The sequence below is a fragment of the Catharus ustulatus genome, chromosome 1 (genome assembly GCF_009819885.2).
Source record: "Catharus ustulatus isolate bCatUst1 chromosome 1, bCatUst1.pri.v2, whole genome shotgun sequence".
Lineage (NCBI taxonomy): Eukaryota > Metazoa > Chordata > Aves > Passeriformes > Turdidae > Catharus > Catharus ustulatus.
In genome coordinates this window covers 97,926,802-97,949,177 of record NC_046221.1, presented here as the reverse complement: position 1 = coordinate 97,949,177, position 22,376 = coordinate 97,926,802, and the positions used below count along the sequence as shown (strand labels likewise).

At 38.0% G+C, this 22,376-nt stretch overlaps 1 protein-coding gene across 3 annotated transcripts; it reads right to left on the bottom strand.

Moving 5' to 3' along the window:
* Positions 1-1,421: 1,421 nt before the first annotated feature.
* Positions 1,422-22,344, bottom strand: LOC116994250. Of its 3 annotated transcripts, none has more exons than XM_033055804.2 (18): positions 22,219-22,344; positions 21,495-21,817; positions 20,545-20,613; positions 20,060-20,090; positions 17,931-17,990; positions 17,360-17,419; positions 16,976-17,056; positions 15,416-15,552; positions 13,467-13,589; positions 11,927-11,969; positions 10,948-11,058; positions 10,470-10,584; positions 9,293-9,338; positions 8,932-8,991; positions 6,214-6,321; positions 5,123-5,219; positions 3,925-4,116; positions 1,422-3,114 (listed from the first exon to the last, which is right to left on the bottom strand). In XM_033055804.2, exons 2-18 carry the CDS (start codon positions 21,543-21,545, stop codon positions 3,035-3,037), a joined length of 1,464 nt encoding a protein of 487 aa, XP_032911695.1. In that variant the 5' UTR covers positions 21,546-21,817; positions 22,219-22,344; the 3' UTR covers positions 1,422-3,034. The 3 variants fall into 3 exon arrangements, with proteins under 3 accessions (XP_032911695.1, XP_032911703.1, XP_032911711.1); XM_033055812.2 differs by having other exon boundaries at positions 21,495-21,572; XM_033055820.2 differs by lacking the exon at positions 22,219-22,344 and having other exon boundaries at positions 21,495-21,572; positions 21,714-22,096.
* Between the last annotated feature and the right edge of the window lie 32 nt (positions 22,345-22,376).

The window sequence follows — 22,376 nt, the reverse complement described above, 5'->3', positions numbered from 1 at the left end:
CATTTTTTCTGTGGGTCTCTCCCGCCTTGGTTTATTCTGTGGTTCTGTGAAGATGTTCTCCCTTCTCCTGAAGCACGGCTGCTCCAGCACCACAGCAGACAAGAATGCATTAATAATAACCAGCACCCAGATAAGAACAAGCCCTGTGAGACACAGCTGAGGAAGCTGTGCTTACTTAGCCTGGAGAAAAGGAGGCTCAGGGGGAATTTATCACTCTCTACAACCACCTGAAAAGAGGGAGTAGCCAGATGTGGGTCGGCCTCTTCTCCCCGGCAATCAGCAACAGGATGAGAGGACATGGTCTTAAGATTTGCCAGAGTAGTTTAGATTGGACATCAGGAGGAATTTTTCCACTGAAAAGGGTGATTAGACATTGGAATGGACTGCCCAGGAAGGTGATGGAGTCACCATCCCTGCAGGTGTTTAAGGAAAGACAGGCATACCACAGTTTGGTAGACAATGATAGTGTTGGGTCATGGGTTAGGCTTGATCTGAGGCCTTTTCCAACCTATTTGATTTGGTGATTCTTCCAGTGAAGGCACTGCAGAGTCAGCATTGGCATTTGAGGTTACTGTTATTATTTCACATCTATGAGGTGATTATTTCACATATAAATCATGAGGCATGTTACACATTTTGTACATGCGTACCCAAATAAAACTTGCTGCTCCAAAGGGGTGACAAATTCCCCTATCAGAGAGGATACCCAGGAAGCAACAACCTCTAAACTTTTAATTTCTCATCAATTAACCTGTGAACACCCTTTCCCTTCCCCTTTCTGCCTTCTGTGAGGAGTAGGAGTTCTGCAGCTTTTTGTTAAAAATAATTTCCTCTAAGCTGGTAAAATATGTAAAAACCTAGATGAAGCTTTACAGAAAATTAATTTTATCTTGGTTTAATTTTTCTTGCTATTGCTTGGCTTTTATTACTTCTCTAGTTACCTCAGAAGTCTGCCTTGCTGTTATTGTGAGAAACCAAAAATATCTAATAATGTCAAAAGCATTATTTAAATATTATCAGTAAAGATAATGCCTTTTTTCCCCCCTTATTTTGCAGTACTAGCAGAAGTAAAACATACTTTGGAATAAATATGCAGTTTTCCATTAGTATAAGAATACACCAAGCCATCACATAGGCGGATGCAAGCACAAAGTAATACAATGCTTTTTCAGCCTCTATTTGCACCAGGTAAGAAAGAAAAAAATAAAAATAATTGTACAGCTGAATGGACTGTGTTGAACTGTGTTCTTTGAAAATGTTTTCAGAAGCAAACATTTGGTGACTCTTACCCAGTTCAGGTTTCTCAGCTGTCTTTGAGAGCACACCATTCAACCATTTTATGTCAGTGTACTACAGATTTAGGGGTTTTTTCTTTTTCAGCATGCTCCTCCTGCACCCAAGCAAAAAAAATCCACCTCAAATCCAAGTTATTTCAACTTAATTGTAACTTTATTTGGAATGATTCCACAGTAAGAGGCAAAAGAAGCTGTCTCAAGAGATGGCCATTTACAACAGCTGAATATTCTGATTTTATTATTTTAACACAGAGATTGTTCTGCACCTTGAAAACAAACAGGAAAAAGATGTTTCTATTTTTATTTTCAGAATTCAGAATTTTTACTGATTAAGTTCACCTTCATTAAGCAGGCATTAACACTGTTCCTATACATAGTAAATGGACTGCAAGAACTCTGGTTCCATCTCTGCCTCTGGTAAGAACAGATTTAGATGCATTCCAGAAATTCCTCAGAGTTTCCTTAAAACAGTGTTCTAATTTATCCATGAACTGTTTTTCTTCCTGAGATGTTATATAATAAAACTCATAAATTTTGTTACTGCTTTCTTTGTTACCTTAGTTTTACTGCATCTTGCATTCCATGGTATGAAGATATGAAACCATCAGGATGAGGATTCTCAAATTCCATCCAGATCTCAAAAAAAATACAAGTTAACACGAAAAGTTCATTTACCATCTGGCCCCCAGCATGTCTAAATTATACCAGTGTTCAGCTGCAAAGCTGAAGAGCTTTAATTAGAAGCACTGAATGCTACCCAGCATCACAAGCAGGAAGTGAATTTTAATCACACAGCTTCACTTTTAAAAAATATTTTTTCTCAAGCAAACTAATTTATAACCATTTAAAACATTTTTTCACCCTCCTACAAAAGTACAAGTTATTAATGATTTAATAAGACAAGTACATTCAGTCAGAACCAGTACTGCTTTAGTTGGAAAAAAGTTCCTGTTAAAAGAGCATGAAGGACAGTATAACCCAGCTTTTATTTCATGCTCATACTGGCAGGATAAAAGACAAAAGATACTTTTGCCACCACATCAGTGCCTCTTAGCCAGAGCCTTTTTACACCTGTTGGGATATATCTGTAAATTTCTAAATTTGCAAAACATACCTAACTTATACTAACTTTGCTGAAGCTTCTGTCCTCCCTAACTGGTTGTAATCCAGGCACTTCTCACTTCAGCACAAGACTGACAGCGCTGACTTTTATTACTTTTAATCTTATTAGGAAAAAAATTGTGGAGACCTGTTCATAACCCTGATATGGGAAAGGGTTTTCGATTACAAAGGCTTTTTAGTCAGTGTCAGCAGCCACGAGGAATATCTGCCAATTATTTGTTGTAGGATGAGTTTGTGGTGCTGAGTGCAGTAGTTCATTCTGCTGATAATTCTTTGTAAAAGAACCAACAAAAAGAAAAGATCAGACTGTCATTGTACAATATTTAATAATACTGAAGAAAACAAATTAGCTGTTTTTAAAAGCTGGTTTAATACAGAAAGAATGAACATGAGCTTTAGAACCTTTCCACAATACAGAACTTTCAGCTAAATGGAGAAATAAATAACAAGAATATCAAGTTATTAATTTAATTTTAAAAACACTGTACAAAACTTAAACATAACAAAATAACTCCACTGAGGTCAAATGAAGTAAAACAGCAAACTTACTTGTTACTTCTGTAAGAAGTAACTTAGAGAAAGTAAACATTGCTCTATTATCTCTATTAAGTACCATGTCACTGTGTGCTGCCATTGCTTGGTCCCCTCAGGGTTCCACTTTCAGTCAGAATCCTTATAACATTCGGTATATCAATTCCTTAGTTAAAGGCAAACAAACAAACAAAACCAGAAATGAGCAATTTTATGATAAAATTAACTTAAAAACACAAGTTATACTGAAATATTCAGATGCCAAGATGAGTTTTGGATCTTTCCTTATTAAAAGGAAAATATCTTAACTGAGAACAAACAGTTTGTCCCTGGAAACTTTAAGCTTTCCTACATTGCACTCATCTTCAGTGTTCTTTTTTTAACCTTTATGATTCTAAACACACTCTGAGAAGCTTAGAAACATACACAGGAAACTTCTGAAGAAAGAGCAGTAGTTGACAGAAAATGTGGGAAGGTTTAATAGCTGACACTTACTAGAAAGTTGTAAGCCGAAGAGAGACTACTTGTCTCCAATTCATTATTATTTCTGTGTTACTGTGCAAATACACTTCTTTCAGGAATTAGTAAATAAAAAAATATTCACTGTTGGTATGCACAGAACTAGCATTTCTCCACTTACAGCACATGTAAGATTCTACTTTCCTAATAACAGTATGCTTGGTTTTAGTTTACTGTCTCTCACCATGTAAATGTTAGCATGCAAAAATGAGAGAAGAATTAAAATAAAAAATCAGCAATTATTAATGCCTTTATGGGAAGGCAGCTATTCTGAGTTACCATTCCTGAACTGGATCCTGCAAAATTTAGAGGTTGTGAAAAAAGAATTCCCTTCAACCCTCCTTAATACCTCAAAGTTCTTTGACCCATATAAGTCCTTCATATTTCACAGAGCTAATAAGTGATGTTATGTATATGTTTATATATGTGTATGTGTATACATGTATATGCAAATTACCTCTGAAAGCTGGATTTGATGCTGCTATTTTGTGTAGGGTAGCAGTAACTTCTTCAGCATTCATATTTCTTACACTGTTCAAAAACTCAGTCGTGATGTTCTTCTCATACGCTGTTTCCAAAGAGCCAAAGTTTTGGGGTTCATCTTCATTGACTGGTAAGAACTGCTTAGCTGATTGGCCACTTGAGTAGTCTACACAAGGGAAATACTGGTTTTTAGTAAAAAAGGATTCTGAAGAGCCTTCATTACTTATTTCTCTAGATAGGGCTTTTCAAAAAAGCATTTCCAGTCCGGCACAGCAGCATTGCTGGTATGGTTCACATCTGACTGTGCTACGTTTTCAAACCACCAAGAGTCAGAAACGCTTTCCAGTTACAGAAAATCCTGAAGAAACAAGGGTGGGGAGGTAGGTGAAAGCTATTTCCAATACGCTTACAAAAACAGAATGAAAGTTTCAAATCTCATATATTCAAAGTTCCTGCAATTTTTGCTATCACCATTGTAAAAATTGAAGTTTTCAAAAGCCAAACTTCCTAGAAAAACTAGAAAATTGACATAATACAGAAAAAAAAAAAAATGTCACAAAATAGCCTCACTAGTATTCTGGGTATCTTGCCTTTTCAAGCATAGGATTGTACTTCCTAGGTTTGAGAAAAACAACCATTTGTGTCTAACAGAAGAAAATTACCTCCAAGAAATCGAGGATTATTTGAAAAAATTAAACAGAAGTACTGAGTCCAAGCAGCCGGAGTATTCAGGTATTAAAGAAAATTATCCATCCTCTACCACATAACTTTCTACTAACATCTTGACTTGACTAAACATGCAGGAAACATCTCCTCCATCAAAAAAGGAAAAAAAAATATTGGGGGGTGGGGAGGGGGGAAGCCAAAGAGACTTTGAAAGTCTCCTTAGAAACAGTTGCCTTTGAACACAGGAAAGTCAGAGTTGGTACTACTCAATTTCTCCCCAAATACTACAGTTAAGAAGAATCTATGTGTTTTAACAGTCTTTTCTTTCTAATATTAGTAGAGGATGGCTAAAAAACCCCAAAAGTATTCATTTATGCTACTTGACTCTGGCTTTATTCTGCTCTTAAGCACTGCTTTTAGAAAAGCAGGAAGAAAGGCTTACTATCATTTATGTAAGGTTCAGTGTTAAGATTAAACCACATTAAAGACTGCAAAGCCAACAGTACCAGTGTCAGAGTCGATGACATCTGCTGAAGTTGGGCCAGGCTCTTCTGTGGAATATTCTAGTGCTGCTTCTCCATTATATCCAGCATCCAAGTGCATCTGAGTTAAAAAAGTTTTAAAATCTCATCAGAACAACTTCTAGGGACAATGAGCTACTACATTTTGAATGATCATAAACCAAATAAAAGACCAGTATTTCTGCTACCAAATCTGAAAAACCAAGTATTTATTTGCAAATCATAGCACTAATAACTTCTATGTATACACTGCCCATCATATCTATGTCTGAAAAAGCTCTGTACTAGGCAATGAAGTGATACTCATTGAGCCTAATTTTCAATTTGTCAGATCTAAAAAGGAAGCATTTTACACTAAAAATAGAAGATGTAGTTAAAAAAATACCAGTTGACACATCACAGTTCAGAATACTAACAAGGGAATGAGGGAAAACATTTTGATCTTCCACAATTTGTAGGTTAGAAATTATTTCAGTTAGAACTTCATTGTTTTGTATCATGTCAGCAGCCTCAGAGAAATACCCAAAACACCTCCATATGTACTGCCTATGTAAAGACAAGTCAGTCACAAGTAATTTCAGAGCGGGGAAAAACTGGGTTTCTAACAATGGAAGAAGAACAAGACCTCAGAAAGAACAGTCCAAAGAGTAGAACCAGAAGTTGTGTAAGAAAAAATTTTATGTCACTGATGCGTGATTGCATGGTGGATGAAGCCTGGGATACAGAATAGGAGTGTTAGGCAATTCAGTAGAGAGGAGAAAAGCTTAAATTAGAATTAAAAACAAAAGTAACAGAAAAACTTAGGTGCAAGGAAAACCACAGGAAATATGTAACAAGTTTTTTAGTTTCTATCAACAACAACAGAAAAGCTAAAATTTTACCCTATCATCACTTCCAAAATTTATGTATTTAATGAGCAAAACTTACAATACAGTCTCCACAGCGTTTTTTGTTTCATTGTATATATCAAATATTATTTATATAAATATATTTCTATTAATCTATAATAATAAAAATGCATAAATCACAGGAATCTACAAGTTTGTAGAACAAAACAAAAATAAAATCTGCATTACTTTGTTTGCTGCAGCCTGCTGACGATATTCTACCAATGCATTTGTGAGAGTCTGTGTAACTTTCAGGATAAATGAAGCATCGTCTTCATTCAGTATCTCAAAACTTTGCTAGGGAAAAAAAAAAAAAAGAATCAAAACAACCCACCATAAAACATTTTTTCTCAGAAAAACTGAAGTATCAAAATTTATAAACAAACCTGCAGGAACCTCATTTTCTTTACCCTTCTGTCAGACTTGGATGGAATTACAAAGCAAATATAGTTTTTATTTTTAATCCCATAAATGGGGGGAGGAAGGTAGAATTGAAGAGAATCCTAAGAGAAAGAAGATGCAGCTACCCAACACAATCATTTGAAAAGGAAAAACACAAAAATATGCCTGGAAATATATAGAAGATGATGCTTTTCCTTAAGTATTTTGATCTCTTGCCAAGACACCTGCATATAAATGAATGTGTACCTTCCCTGAGGCAATATAGTCACAATCTATTTCTCTAGAATGTGGCAAAAAGCCAGAATGCTACTGAATTTAAAATTACATGCTGCCTTGCCTTACATTAACCTCCTTTTTCCCGAAAAGTCTGAGGAAAAAGCAGTCTTGAAGCTGTGAACTAGGGAAGCAAGTTCTAGCACCAACAGCACTCACAGAGAGGGCTACATGTGTCACCCTCTTGTCTACACCAAGAATGTTCTGCTGAAAACACTTTTTTGGGGACAAAGTAACAGAAGTCCAGGTGTGTCCTCCTAACAGCTTGAAGTCTTCTGGATTGTAAACAAACACCTTTAAACACACCAGACAGTGGAAGATAAGTAATAAAAACTTAGCATTAAGTTCATATGAGACAGCATTACAGGGATTGTATTACATTTTTAACAATATTTCTGTCTCCTGTTTTCCACAAGTTATATTTAATGAAGTTCTTGTCAAAAGCTAGCTGGAAAAAGAAGACTAAATTGTGGCAAGGATATCTTTGCTATGCAGCAATAAAAGAAATATAGTATGGATAATTCTTGGACAGCTTTACAGCATACAAACAGCAAGTGCAAAAAAGATACCTGTAAAATTACTTTTCACCCCATAAGAAACTTTTGAATCCAACAACAACAGAAACACAAATGCAGCTTTAAAAAAAAATACTCTAGATGAAAAAATAAATTATTTTCACACTCTCCAAAACAGAACATTGCTCCAATCACATTCCCAACAGTCCTCTTTTCTTCTCAGAGGACAATCATACTAAGAAAGGAGATACCTCAAAACAAATTCAAGTTTTATTAACAAGGTGTAATCTCTATACCTAATAATTCCCTATAAAAAAGAGGCAAAAAACATTTTATGATAGTCGATAGTACCTAAATTACCACGCAGTAGATCAGTCAAGCAACTACCGGTGAAGATTTCCATAGAATTTGTCATGTCAGTCTTTTATGAAAAGCACAGTTTCTGTATACAAGACCACGACTGTTGTTGATACATCTAACAACTGGAAACTTCTTGGAACCCTGAAGCCTTAGAGTTTTGAACTTTCTGTGCTTTCTGGCTCTGACCCTACTTTTGACTTAAGGCCTTGGAGAAGGCTTCCAAAATTAAATAATGGAATTAGAATCACTAGTGTGTAGTTTAAATGGAAGTGTGTAATATCACATGTTAAAAAGTTTGGAATTTGGGTTTTAGAATATAGTAATAAGTATGGGACAAGATGAAAGTTTTTGGGCAGTAGCTTCTTCTCAGTTTTAAGTATAGTTTTTGGTTAGATAATAAAAAAAAATCCCACAGTGAGTCACAAGTATTTAGTCATTAGGTCAAAAGTATAAATAATATAGATGTTAGCTTTTAATTAAATAGTTAAACCTTACAAGACCTTATAAAGAGCAAGTTACAGCTCCATTTTCTCACTTTTAGTTTGTTAGCTAAAAGTGCTGCAAAACTCCCTGTACTACAGATAAGAATTAATAAACAACCAAGTCCGAACACAAAAATCCGTCCCTCGTGCATTCAATCCTAACTCTAAGTAAAAGCAAAATAAAAAAGAACTTAACCACTAATATATAGTGCCACTAATAGAAACTGACAGTTTTCCATTCTTATTGATTGTATCATTGCTGTGCATGTGTACATAATAGACATCTTCAGTAAGTGAACAGAATTCTGGTGTTCTGACACTTTAGAGAGGCAGATTTTGCAATTATGGCACTCTGGGCCAGGGTAGGGGGGAAGCCTCATTTTAAATACACAACTTGTATTTTATTTCTTAAAAAATCCCTTCTTTCTTTTCTATGGATCTCTGATATTTGTCTTCATTCTGCTTCTTTTCATTACTGAATTACATCTTTCCCAATTTCTCATTTGAAAATTATAGATCAGCTATAGAAACAAAGGAGAAAAAATAAACTTCAAAAAAGGTCATATTACATAAACATGTAGATAAGGAGTGAAGCAAAGATATAGTTTAAAAAAAGGAATTTTCAATGCAAATAGTTCCTCTGACAGTAAACCAATACTTTGGCCAAAAAAAGTCTATAAATTTGAAAGCTAATAGACATTATAAATTCAGTGACATGAATTTTATTCTGAATCCTGCCTTCTGGCAAAATGGTAATATGTTAGATTAAATTCTGCTTTTCATTACTTGCTACATTTTAGACTTAGCAAACCAGTGATTTCTTTTTTTATTTTTTTTTCCAAATATTTTCTTGCAAGGTAACATTTAACACTCACCAAATAACCCAAGAGTTCTTCTTGACTAGTGAATTCTTCAGGATTTGCTGTAAATTCTTGCTGTTTAACATAAAAAGAAAGAGGTCCTGATATCTATTATATGCAGTAAATACAAATAAACAATAGTAATTATGGTTACTCTAAAATTCAAATTGTTTTTGCTGTTATGAATTGTATACATGGGTTTTCATAACAATGTAGGAAAAACCTTGCTGTTAATAGTTTTCCCTTAGTAACTTTGCAGCTAATTTATTGTGAATAATATTAATTTGAGTAAGGAAACACCATTGCCAATCCATATATTAATTATTTCCCCAACTATTTGGAAACTGGAGTAACCCATTAACAGAAAAATATTCACCTGAGCTTCCTTGTTTTCTTCCTCTGTTTGGTTATTGGTCTCACACCTTAAAATAGAATAAATGAAACATTCGGTTGGCTGATCCAGCAAAAATGTCTAGCCAGCCAACAACTGATACTCAATTTAAATTCCTGACACACTACTACTACAGTAGTTTTGACACACTCTGAAAGAAAGATCACATAATATTTCCTCAGAGAAAGCCCAGTCATCCCAGATCAGCATAAAAATTACTTATGCAGTTTGTGTTTTTGTAGTGTGATTATCTAGCACACAAGCTCCAAAACCCAGAGTTAATAAAATAGCTTGACATTGGTGGTAAGCTGTAAGATTTCTGTACACACTGCAGCAAGATAAAGCTCCTAGTTACAACTGGATTTTTATCAGAATTCCACAAACTTGCCTTTTAAAAATTCAGCCATTAAAAATTACTGTTTTACAATGCAGTCACACAAATAGTAGGCATAAAAAGATTCATATGGCTAAATATTATTCCTGTGACATATTTGTCTGTTCTGCCATTACAACAACTACAGGAACATTCCATGCCTTTTCAAGCCCAGGAACCAGGGCTGAGAGTGGCTGGGTGATTCTTAAATTAACCAAAACCCAAGACTGCCAAGCCGAAGCCCTCTTTTGCCTTGAAGTGTTTCTTAGGAATCAAAAGTTTAGTAAAAGCAGATGGTGATAAAATAATTTACAACTTAAGTTTCTGAACAAACAGTCATCTGAACTAAAAGAAATAAGGAGTCATAGTAATTTTCAGACATTGCCTCAGACAGAATCTTTAAGTAGAAACAAGCTGTCAATGAGGATTTGATCTTAATTTTTTTAAGACACTATATATTAAGTTCATATCCTCTGAGTAGTCTCACAAAAATAAATAGTAAAGGAACAAGCTGAAGTCCTAATTTTGTAATTAACTTCCAAGTCAGTCTCCCACTGAAACACCTGGTTGCTAATAGTCACCCAGAATCCATCTGAAACAGATTAAGACAAACAAAAGTCTGAGGTCACTTTACATACACCAGGTTTTCTGTTGATGACAGAATTTTCAGCTCAGCACAATTTCAGAAGACATAGATTTCACTATGCAAATCCAATACAGACAACTGTCATGTACACCATTTTCCTTTAAGTTAAATGGATTTGAAGGTGGTAATTTTTTTCCTTTTACCTTTCTGAGTTATTGTCTTTGCCGCTTTCAATAGCATTATTAGGTTCAACCTGTTCATCTGGTTTTGCCTGTTCTTCCTGCCTTTCTTCATTCTCCTCCTGAACATTATTTTCATCTAAAACAATAAAAAGTATATTAAGTAATGTTTTTCCAGTGATTTAATTTTAAAAATATTCTAAACAAAGAATACTTCTAAAGATAACATCAGTAAAATCTAAAGGTGGAAGTAAGGTATCTTATGAAGAAGTAAAATAAAAATTGAACCTAAAACATCAGTAGAAGTAGAATGTTTTCTTCACAAACACTGGGATTATTCTTTCTTTTGCCACAGACCCCAAGGCTATCCACACAACTATGCAAATTCACCTTTATAAGTCAGCTGTGGAAGCCATGAACAGGCATATACAGTAGTAAATAATTCATGCACTGGTTAAAGTTATAAAAACCAAAACATTAATGAAATTATTTTTCCTCTTACTTTGAGTAGGGTCTGTCAGTTCCCCATCTTTGTCACCTGTATTTTCTGCATTACTAGGGGGCACATCCACATGCTGAACTTTAGCTTTTGAAGGGCTGTCCTCTGCAAGAGCTAAACAAACATGCTTGAAATGTAGCACAATGGACATTGTCTTGATAGAGGGTGGTTCTACTACTGCACTTCAATTTCACCTAGCTCTGTTTCTGTGCAATAGTACTTACAAACATCAAGAATAATTTTATAAGCATTATTTGTGACAGCATATTAAATATAATCTACAAATTAGCAACAAAGTTTAAATTATTTTATACCCTGGTTATAATTACATGCCTGCATTACCCAAAATACCTAAATACTCTAAATGTAGTAGAATGCCACAAAGTCATATGCAAAATAAGACACATTAACCAACAGGTAACAGTCAAGAAATCTAATTTGCATAGGACATAACTTTCTTCAGACCACTTTCCTAGATTCAAAATGGCTATTTTTCCTCTTTGGTGTACAACACCGCTAATTTAGATGATCCCATTACTTCTATTGAGCTATTTTAAGGTACCATTTACATGCTAATATATGTCAAGTACATTAGTTTCAATTCAAATCTTTATTTTCAGGCAATGCAAATCATAGCAAAGTTCAGCCATCTCCTCAAGTGGCATTCAGTCACACTGTCTGCCCATCTGGACAACACAACATTGTACTACAATGAGTTTTAAAACATTAAACAGAGTGGGGAAATCTCACAGATACCACATTCCTATATTTTTGTGAGTATTGGTGGCTAGTAAAACAGGAAATTTTCTTCCAGAGATAAGAGCTATAGCTGTACTTTAAGAATTCTGCATGGCTTTCTGTACTGCAAATTAACTTCTAGAACTCCAACCTGCTCCTTTTGTCCAGCTCACCAAAATGCTGGTGAGTGTCTGGTACTGCAGAGACTACCCTGGACAATTTGCACCCCACTGAGCACACTTACATTCTTGCCATTTCCTTCTCACTGTTTGAACACTTGTAACAACCTAAAAATAAAACCCATTTATGTTAGTTATTTTGTGGATAAAATTATTTCATAGATATTTCATCAGCATTATTTTTTTTTTTTTTTTTTTTTTTTAGGACCAGTAGTGAAAAACACGTGTGTAAATCCCTCGATGGATATTCAAAAAGTCAGTAAGTTAGTTAGCTAGACATTCATTTACCACAAATAAATTTCTTCTAGAGCTTAGAAAAAAGAAGAAAATTAAACAGCTGGTTTCAGAAGATATACCAGTAAAATTAAACCAGTTACACACACTTTGTTTAGAAGTTCTTTAAGTCAAGAATGGATTGCCATGGATGTAATTAACTACCTAGGAAAAAAAAAAGTCTACAAAACATAGATGAAAGTATTTCCATATCCATAAACATATTACTCAAGTAAAATGAACAGTCTCAAGTCAAGAAGAAATTTAAGTGGGTCAAATGAAAAAGTTGCTGCCAACACTCAGCTGCTTTTCTTTTTAAGCAGAGGTTAAAAATGAAGGATATGCAGACAGAATCAATTTGATCATCTGAAATCTCTCCCTGCTACAGCATTCATTCTTGACTCGATCTTGCAATATTCCCATACTTGTTTTTTACCAGTAAAGCGTAGGATCAGAGCAGCCTCTAATCCTTGAGCCTAAGTGTGACAGTATCACACAGAAAGAAATACAGGTCTTTTTTGAGACGGGCAGGGCACCGCCAGCTTTAACATAGTAACTCCACTTTGGAAGGAGACATCTATGCACTTTATGTAGCATTAGCAAGGGATCTTATCAAGAAACACTGTGGAACAAGCAGGATGCTGACAGAAATTGAAGTTGATGGATAAAACAAAATTAACATGTACCACAAAGAACGGTGGGCACCTCAATAAGCTTGTCATGAACCAGCTGGTGGTAAGATGCACCTCAAGAAGAAACTTGGACCATTATCCTGTCCACATAAAGATATTATAAATAATACTGCAGAGTAAGTATCAACAGAGAGCAGTATGAAGGTATCTCCACAAGAGTATGTCTCTAAGGGTGCAGCTCCCTAAGATTTTATGTTTATGACACTTCTGTGATCCCATAGCACTGCTGATAATCTCATGTCAACTGAAAATTCCTGCACTTCCATCTGTACCATCAGAAATTTTACCTGGTTCCCCTGAGAATTGCCATGAGCTGCTTACAAAGCAAAAACTATTCAGAAAAGTTATAAAGGCAGTTTCCTAGCAGCAAAGAAACAACTTATTTTACACTCACATGGAGACGAGAATTCATTAAATATTAGTATATATATTTTGCATTATTTATGCACTCAGAGAAATTTTGTCCAGAATAATCCTGGAAGAATTACTAAAATGACAAAAAACACTTGTAATAAAATTTTTTAAAAGCAACATTTTCCTACCTTCCAAAGCAAATCTGTCCACTGTAACAGAAATTACATTCTTTTTCTTTGTTTCTTTATTAAATATACAGCTTCTGGAATTCCAAAGAGAAATGTACCTGTATTTGTTTTCTTCCTTCTTTCTTCTCAATTGTTAATCCAATTTGCCTAACTTTTTTGTTCAGTTCAGAGCCTTTACACTTAACTTCATCAGATTGTGCTATCTCTGGATAATGTTGTCTCTAGAAAATAAATGTAAGTCCTTAAGTCACAAAACTCCTACCAGATCCAGCACAGTTAATAATCACAGGAGATAAATCAACTTCTACATATACATAGCAGAACTTATTAGAATGGTTATGCACAGAATAATTTAGGGAACTGAAGCCAAATCTTCAGCTCAAAACAGGGTTGACATTGAATGCTGAAGTGGTTGCACCGGGCTTTGCCTGCTTGGGTCTAAAAAATCTGGAGAGAGAGATTTCTCCCTTTCTCTGGACAATCTGCTCCAAAGGTTGACTGCTCTCACAGCAAAAACTTTATGTCAAGTAGGAAAATCCCCTGCTTGAGTTTATGTTCCTGCCAAGAAGCTCCAAAAAGGGTCTGGTTCTGCCTTCTTAATAACCTCCTCTGAGGTACTGGAGGGCTACTGTTAGATCCCTCTGACACTTTTTCTTCTCCAGCCAGAAGAAACTCAATTACCTGAACTTCTCTTCACAGTACATGTGTGCTTCAGCCCCCTGACTATCTTGGCAGCTCTCCACTGGACTAGCTCAATTTCATAAATAGCTTCCTCTCTGCAACAGCACAAAACTGAACACAATACCCTGGATATGGCCTAGCAAGGATCAAGAACAGGGGAATAATCACTTCCTTTGATCTACTGGCTGCACCCTTGTTACTAGAGCTCAGCTTGCTGCTAGCCTTCAGTGACACCAAGGTACACTATTCATTTTGAGCTTGTTATCCACCAGGATCCCCAGGCTCCTTTTTCAGCAGCGAAAATTCCAGTCATTTAGTCTCCTGCCTTTACTGCTACCTAGGGTTAATCCAGCTCAGGTGCACAATTTACAATTATCCTTCATGAATTATTATATTTGTATAGTATTTAATAATTTAGCAGAGATGCAGTTAACAAGTGTAAGATTCAAAATTGCAGGAAACAGTTCGTAGTAAGCAAGAAATGCAATAGCTGAAAACATCAAAACTCAGTATATACATCTAAATTAATGACCAGAAACAGTATGGAATTTATGAAAGACATCACTGCAGATTCATAGTAGCACATCCAACATTACGCCTAAAGCTGCCCCAAAATACTATGTGAACTCAGCTGTGTATGACTTTTGAGATACGTTGAATATAATACCAATTTTGAGAGACTTTTACAGGAAGTATCAAAATACTTTTCAGAATATTGCTTTCTCAGTTTTGTTAAAGCTCATCCTAAGCCAATGTCTTCAAGTAAACATTCAAAGACCACAGAGTCTCATTTCTCTAAACACATTGAAAATGATAATGTGTTTGAATGTTTGTGAGTTGACATGAACCTCAAGAGCTTTGTCATAAAACAAGCACCAGAACAGACATGTCTTGTCTAGCCTCAAAATAGAATAGGAGTCAGATTTTCCCTCCTCTGATTGTAAATCACAGTATCTAATAATCTACTATGTATCACATTATCTAATATGTATAATGTTTATTTAAAAATATGTTCCTTCTAAAGTATGTGAAAGATGGAAGTTTCTTTGATCCTGTTCTTTTACATAATACAAAAATCAGTCAAACATCTATTTCTAGTCCATTTTAGCTATAGATTTCACTACTGGTTGACAAAAACAGAGTAAGTTAAACTCAGTGTCAAGTACTGGATAGACTCAGATATTACTGATGAGAAGAATTTCAAGTCTATTCATCACAGTTGCATAAATGCAATACAAAGATTTTCACAAAAGCTTATGTAAAACCTTAGTTTTTATTTTCTAAAAATCAAAATATGACTAACAAATTCTCTCCTTAAATCATTACATTAAAACAATCAATCAAACAAACCAGCAAAAGAACTTACCAAGTATGCCAGTCTGTGCTTGGAACCACAAACATGCATGAACATGTTATTCAGTCCTGTTTTAAAGTAGCATAGTTGACATTCATAGAGAAAAGGAACATTGTCATTTGTTCGGTATTCTATTATGTAATTGAGACCTGTATTGAAAAGAAAAAGCCCAAACAATTTAGGAAATTTAATGTTTGCTGGAACAAATCATCAGTGCTGGTTGCAAAAGAACTGATCTTCAAGCACTGACATATAAGGAAAAGATTACAGTAATTTCACAAATACAAGCCGCAGCAATTTGACAAAAATTTTGGTGGAAACCCAGAAGTGCGGCTAATAGTCGGGGGCGGCTAATATGTGAATAATTTTCTGACATTTACAACCCCAGACGTGCCAGCCAGGGGGCCGAGCCAAGCGCCTGCCAGTAAAAGCCGGCATTCCGCGATTGTTACAGTGTTACTCTGTTGCCCTGGCTCCCTGCAGGCAGCACAGGGGGCGGGGAGAGAGGCAGGAGAGCTCTCTCCTTCCCTCCTCTGCCACAGCTTGGGGGAGAGACGGAGGGACCCCGTGCCGCCATTGCCGCGGCCCGGGGAGGACGGGGGGACCCCGCGCCACCATTGCCGTGGCTCGGAGAGCCAACGGGGGGCTCTGCCCCTGCCCTCTGCCGCCGTGGCGGGAGCAGGGGGTGCTCCGTGCCCGGCCGGCGCCGCGGCGTGAGCGGGGCCGGGGTGAGCGAACCCAGAGGCGGCGGCCAGCCCCGAGCGGCACCACCGAGCTGGGCCACCTGGCCCCGTCAGCAGCCCCTAGCGGGCCGAGCCTGCACAGCCTTAGTTGAGCCAGTAAACCCCCCGCCATGCCACGGTTCTGTTAGTATTGGGCAACTTTGTTGCACGCGGGTCCTCGCTGCGAACGACAGAGCGGCTTATATTCAGGTGCGGCTTATTTATGGACAAAGAACGAAATATTTGCCAACACCCAGAGATGCGGCTTATACTCAGTGCGGCTTGTATTCGTGAATTTACTGTACTATTGCATGTCAAGTACATCAGTGAAGACTTCTAGAACCATCAGTTATTTTATCTTTGGGTATCAGGACTTTTTGAACACCAAAGGTATAAAAGTGATGTTTTAGGGATGTCTTATGTTTACCACATAAGATTCAAAAACTAAAAAAAAAAAAAAAAAAAAAAACCTAAAAAAGTAATAGCAACAATTATTTTTTAACTATTTAGAAGAGAATGTATTTTAATATATGTCCCTAGCTGTTTTTTCTGGGTAGTTCAATTGTGAAGAGCCACACTGATCTTTTAAGTCAAAGTTCATTTCTGTCATATCACTTTAGATTGTTACTAGAGAATATTGTCAACATGAGATATCCAACCAGATATGTTCCAGGCCAAATCCAATGATTTTGTCACTACGATCTGTCACTTCCATACCATACTATTGGATACTCAGTGTAATAACTGTAAGAAGAACACATTACCTAATTTTGTATTTTAGAAAACTGATCCTTACTCTTTAAAGGTAAATATCACAAAACCAAACAATTACAGTATTAAATGCCCTCACCAAGTGCAGGTTCTGAATCTTTACATGTATTTAGCTGGTCTTCCAAAGTCTGTCCATGAAACTTCTCTGACTCAAGTGGCACTGTAAGAAATTCATATACAAGTGAATCCTTACTCACACATGATCCCACATCACAAATGAAGTCAGTTATTATAAAACATCATCCCCTCAATCTTATTTCCACTCTTCTTATAGCATTTGAATTACAAAAATTAAGTATTATTACAAAATATTACTGCAGATTGAAAGTACAATGATCAGAAATGAATTCCCAATGAACTACAAAGATATAGACATCACTTGCAATGTAGTACCTCAAAATTTTTTATTTCTTCCAATTTTTTTTTTAAGGGAGGTATGGGGAGAGGCATTAAGCATTCTTACCAAAATCAGGAAGATTTGCAGGTGTTTTCACCTTCTTTCCTAAGCAACTTTCTGTTTTAACTAAGGAAAAACAAAAAAAACAAAGAAGAAAACAAAAGAAAGAATCCAAAAGAAGTAGGAATAAATTATTAGTACAACTGAAAGAACAATTTGGTAAAGTAACTGACTTCTTTTGAAAAAACTCTTTGAGCTTTTGTTGATAAGAGAAAACTAACTTATGTTTCGTTTTGAATGTGCTAAAAGATTTTTTTCACAGATTCACAGATCATTTTGAGTTGGAAGGGACCCACAAGCCCCTGCTCACATATGGTCCCACCTCACGAATTAAATCGGTTATTATAAAACATTATCCCCCCCAATCTTATTTCCACTCTTTTTATAGCACTTGTGTTGCAAAAATTAAGCATTATTACAAAATATTACTGCAGACTGAAAGTACAATGAACAGAAATTAATTCTCAATGATCTGCAAGAGCTGGACATCACTTGTAATATTGTACCTCAAATTTTTTATTTCTTCCACTTTTTTTTTGGAGGGGAGGGGGGTGGGGAAGGCATTTAACATTCTTACCAAAATCAGGAAGATTCACAAGCGTGTTCAATTTCTTCCCTAAGGAACTGTCTGTTTTAACTAAAAAAAAAAACAAAAACAAAGACTAAAACAAAAGAAAACAAAAAGTCCCACAGAAGTGGAAGTAAAATTGTTAGTATAAAGAACAATTTGGTAAAATAACCAACTAACTACTTTAAAAAAAAACTCTTTGAGCTTCTGTTGACATAAGAAAACTAAGCTATGTTTAAGTTAAGCTTTGAATGTGATAAGAGATTTTTTTCACAGATTCACAGACTGTTCTGAGTTGGAAGGGACCCACAACGATTGAGTGCAGTACAAGGACTGAACCCATGACCCTGGTGTCATTAGCACCATGCTCCAAAAGATGGACAAAAAACATTCATACCTAACAACAACAAAGTTACAGTAAATTCACGAATACAAGCCGCACTGACTATAAGCCGCATCTCTGGGTGTTGGCAAATATTTTGGTTTTTGTCCATAGATAAGCCGCACACGAATATAAGCCGCTCTGTCGTTCGCAGCGAGGACCCGCGTGCAATTATTAACAGAACGGCGGGAGGGCGGGGTTTACTGGCTGAGCTAAGGCTGTGCAGGCTCGGCCCGCTAGGGGCCGCTGACGGGGCCAGGTGGCCCAGCACGGTGCTGCAGCTCGGGGCCGGCCGCCGCTGCCCCTGGGCTCGGTCACCCCGGGTCGGCGCTGCCCCGCGGTGGCAGGCAGGGACGGAGCTTCCCCTGCTCCTACGGCAGCGGCGGCGGGCGGGGACGGAGCTTTCCCGCGCCCGTGGCGCCGGCGGCGGGCAGGGACGGAGTTTCCCCGCTCCTGCCGCGGCGGCGGCGGGCGGGGACAAAGCACCCCGTCGGCTCCCCGAGCCGCAGCAATGGCTGCGCGGGGCTCCCGTCGGCTCCCCGGGCCACAGCAATGGCGGCGCGCGCTTCCCCCCCCCCTCCCTGGGCCGCAGCAATGGCGGCGCCGGCTTCCCCCCCCCCCCCCCGGGCCGCAGCAATGGCGGCGCCGGCTTCCCCCCCCTCCCCGGGCCGCGGTAGGGGCGGCCCGGGTCCCCCCCCCCCCTCCCCCGGCCACGGTAGGGCCGGCCCGGGTCCCCCCTCTCCTCCCCGAGCTGCAGCAATGGCGGCGCCGGGCCCCCCCCGTCTCTCCCCTGGGCTGTGGCAGAGGAGGAAAGAGAGCTCTCCCGCCTCTCTCCCCGCCCCCCGTTCTGCCTACACGGAGCCAGGCTCCACCCGCGGTGCAACAAAGTAGCGATTTGTAACAATCGCAAAATGCCGACTTTGCAGCTGCTCGGCTCAGCACTCTGGCAGGCACTTCTGAGGTTGTATTAGCCGCTCCTGATTATTAGCCGCATTTCCGGTTTAGGAGCAAAATCTTAGTCAAATTGGTGCGGCTTGTATTCGTGAAATTACTGTATTTAATGTCAGGCAATTCAATGAAGCAGGCAAAGGGGAAGATCAATCAAGCTCAATGTCTCTAAACTTTTCAGGGCATCCAGGATTTTCAGGACATTTATTTCATCAGCATACAGCTGCTATATATTTCATCACTTAAAACTTTCAAACCAAATTCTAGGAGCAGTGAACTGTAGAAACCTGAAAATACATTTTGGTGCATCATAAAACCAAGTTAGGAGAACAGCTGTGAATGGATGAGACCTTTACTCCTTCTGGAACTAGACCAGGTCATCAAGACCCAGGGAAGGTTTAACAATTTATTAAACCTATTAAAAGTAAAATATCTTAATCAGCAGAAGCAAATTAACCCCTTTTCAAAAACAAATATAAAGTATTTCTACATGCTTTAAGAAGCATAGTTTTTAAAATTATATTTCAAATTCTGAAGTTCTCTAATGTCTTTAATTCTTTAGGATTTCTCAAAAACTTAATGTAGGTGATTTTTAGCATTCTAGCCAGCACTTGTTATTCAGCTTCGCACACCTCTTGCTCACATTGCTGATTGATTAGGTAGTTTATCACTAAAAAACACAAGACAGGTCTTAAAGCACGAGTCTTGAGAAAATGTTTTTCTCATTTGTTTCATAAACAACTACATTGGAGTGGGAAGAAACATGCAGATACAGAACACAGCAGGAAGCAAAAAATCTTGCACTTACCCATGCCATGAGCTTTCAATGCTTCTTCAATCTAAATTACCAAGTTATCAACCAACAAAGAAGAAAGACACTTAAGAGTCAAAAAACAACAATGCAAAATTTTCATAATATGTAAAATAAGTTAGATTAATACCAACAGCATAGACTATCTCTGGTGACATGAAAATTAAAACAGCAAAACATCCCTTTGTCTTCTGGAGATTGTCTATCATTTAAGTAATTCCACTCTCCTTTTATTAATAGACATGTATTCTCATGTATTGTCATTACTAGACATAAAGTTCTAACATTTTCTGACAGGACTAATGTACAAAAACAAGTTCTACTTTATCACAGTAGGAAAGACAGTAAATTAACAAAACTAGTTAAATAACTGAAATAGTATGTTTCAATACCACATTAAAAACTAGATTTCAAATTCCATAATCTATTGGTAAATAAATTGCTAAAATCCGACAAAAGGTCCATTCAAAAATTGATCTTACCGTCTTGTGTTTTGTTCCAAGGAAGTGAGTCTGCAAGTTTAATGCAGAAGAACACCAGATTTTGCAAATCTAGATCAAAGAGAAGTATTTATAGCATTGCACACAGACCAAGAGAAATAAAATACCACTGATATCAAAACAGATCTACTATGAAACTGTTGATATAGGTTAAATTCTACAAAAATACTACTACTTCAAAGACAAACTAGAACAGCCTCCTAAAACTGAATTTCATAAGGCTCCAAGACCACCAAAACACAGCTGGAATGAACCAGAGCCTCCACATCACGTAAGAATTTCAGATGCTCCAGAACTCTGCAGCTATCTCATGACACATGTTGGTATATGTGGATAAGCGAAGACAGATCCAAGACCTTCCCAACACACTCTACAGGATAGGTGAGCCACAAGCATGGCATAATTGTGACAAGCCAGGACACCTGCCTGAGGTGAGCTGCATCCACACTAACACGCTTACTCTGATCAGTTTGGGGGCTGCCTCTCTCACTTTGGAAAACTTCCCCATCACAGCTGTTTTATTCCTGGGCCAGTTCAGAATGGGAGCAGACTGGGTTTAAACTCACATGAAAGAACAGCAGCAGCCTAGCTGTTTTCTTCTTCTCTAAAAAGCCCAGTATGCTTTAAAAAAACAGCACTAAACCTGACAACCAGAGAAATCAGGATTTTTGTTCTGAACAGGAGCTACACTTAATCATCCATTTTTAAAAAGAATGCCTTTCTTTAGAAACATAATATTATTCATTTTAATAAGTGATTCTTAACACGCATCCAAGTCAAACATGACAAAGTCACCAAAATAAATTCAGCTCCTGTGCTATTTATCAAGCTTGCTCAAGAACAAAAGAAGAATGTCCACACTTGGTTTAGTACAACTTTGTTCCACCAAAGTCACATCGTATTAGTTACAATTTTCAGTAAGCAATACTTACATTGCAGTAAAAGGGGTTTACTTGCTTCTTTATATCATTTTCAGGGTCCATTTTCAGTCTTTAGGTGATAAAAAAACTCTAGGAAAATTGCAGAAAGATTGCAAACTGTTGTTTTAACTTCATAAAATTATTTACATTTTTGTTGCGCCTATATGAGGTTGGGCACATTCCAGCTTTAATTTATGTAATAAATACAAATAAATAATTTGTATAACTCGCCTTGAGTTATATTCAACCTTTATATTTCCAGGCTATTGATCCTATTTCCAACTCGAGAGCAAAACTACGGCACGGAAAGAAACAATTGTTCTCCGCGAGCTTCCCTAGGGAAAACATTAACGTCACCAGAAGATTACGCAGACCAGAAACTAATGAAACAAAAACCAATCGGGACCATTTCAAGCTTCCCCTTTCTTTCCTGCGCCAGGACAGCGCGCATGGGCTGGGACAGATGTCACACACCGGGAAGAGCCAGCAGCAGTGCCCGGGGAGCAGGAGGCACTCGGCGGGGTTTGGGAAGAGGGACACGCTCCCACCCGGACCGCGGCGGGGGAAGAAGGGGAAGGAAGGCAGGAAAGGAGGCAGGGAGGGAGGGAAAGGAGCGAAGCAGGGAGACCCCGAAGCTCCAAGCCCCACGCGGGAGAGCGCCATTCCCAGCACTTCCCGCCCCGCTGGGATGGACACGGACACAGCTCCCGCCGGGCGGGCGCTGCTCAGAACTCACCGCGGCTGCGGCAGCGTCCAGAGCCCGCAGGAGCTGAGGGCGCTCCCCGCTGCTGCACCGGCACCTGCCCCCGACCCGCTTGTGGGCGGGAGCCGCGCCACGCCGGGCGCGGAGGAGGCACGGGAGGGTGGCGGGAGCCCGTGCGGGCCGGGACACGG

Coding starts and splice junctions, on each gene's coding strand:
- LOC116994250 (XM_033055804.2), bottom strand. CDS start 21,545: ATGGACCCTGAAAATGATATAAAGAAGCAAGTAAACCCCTTTTACTGC. Junction 17,991..20,059: donor ATTGAAAGCTCATGGCATGG/GTAAGTGCAAGA, acceptor TTTTTTTTTTAG/TTAAAACAGACAGTTCCTTA. Junction 4,117..5,122: donor TGTCATCGACTCTGACACTG/GTACTGTTGGCT, acceptor TCCCTTGTGTAG/ACTACTCAAGTGGCCAATCA.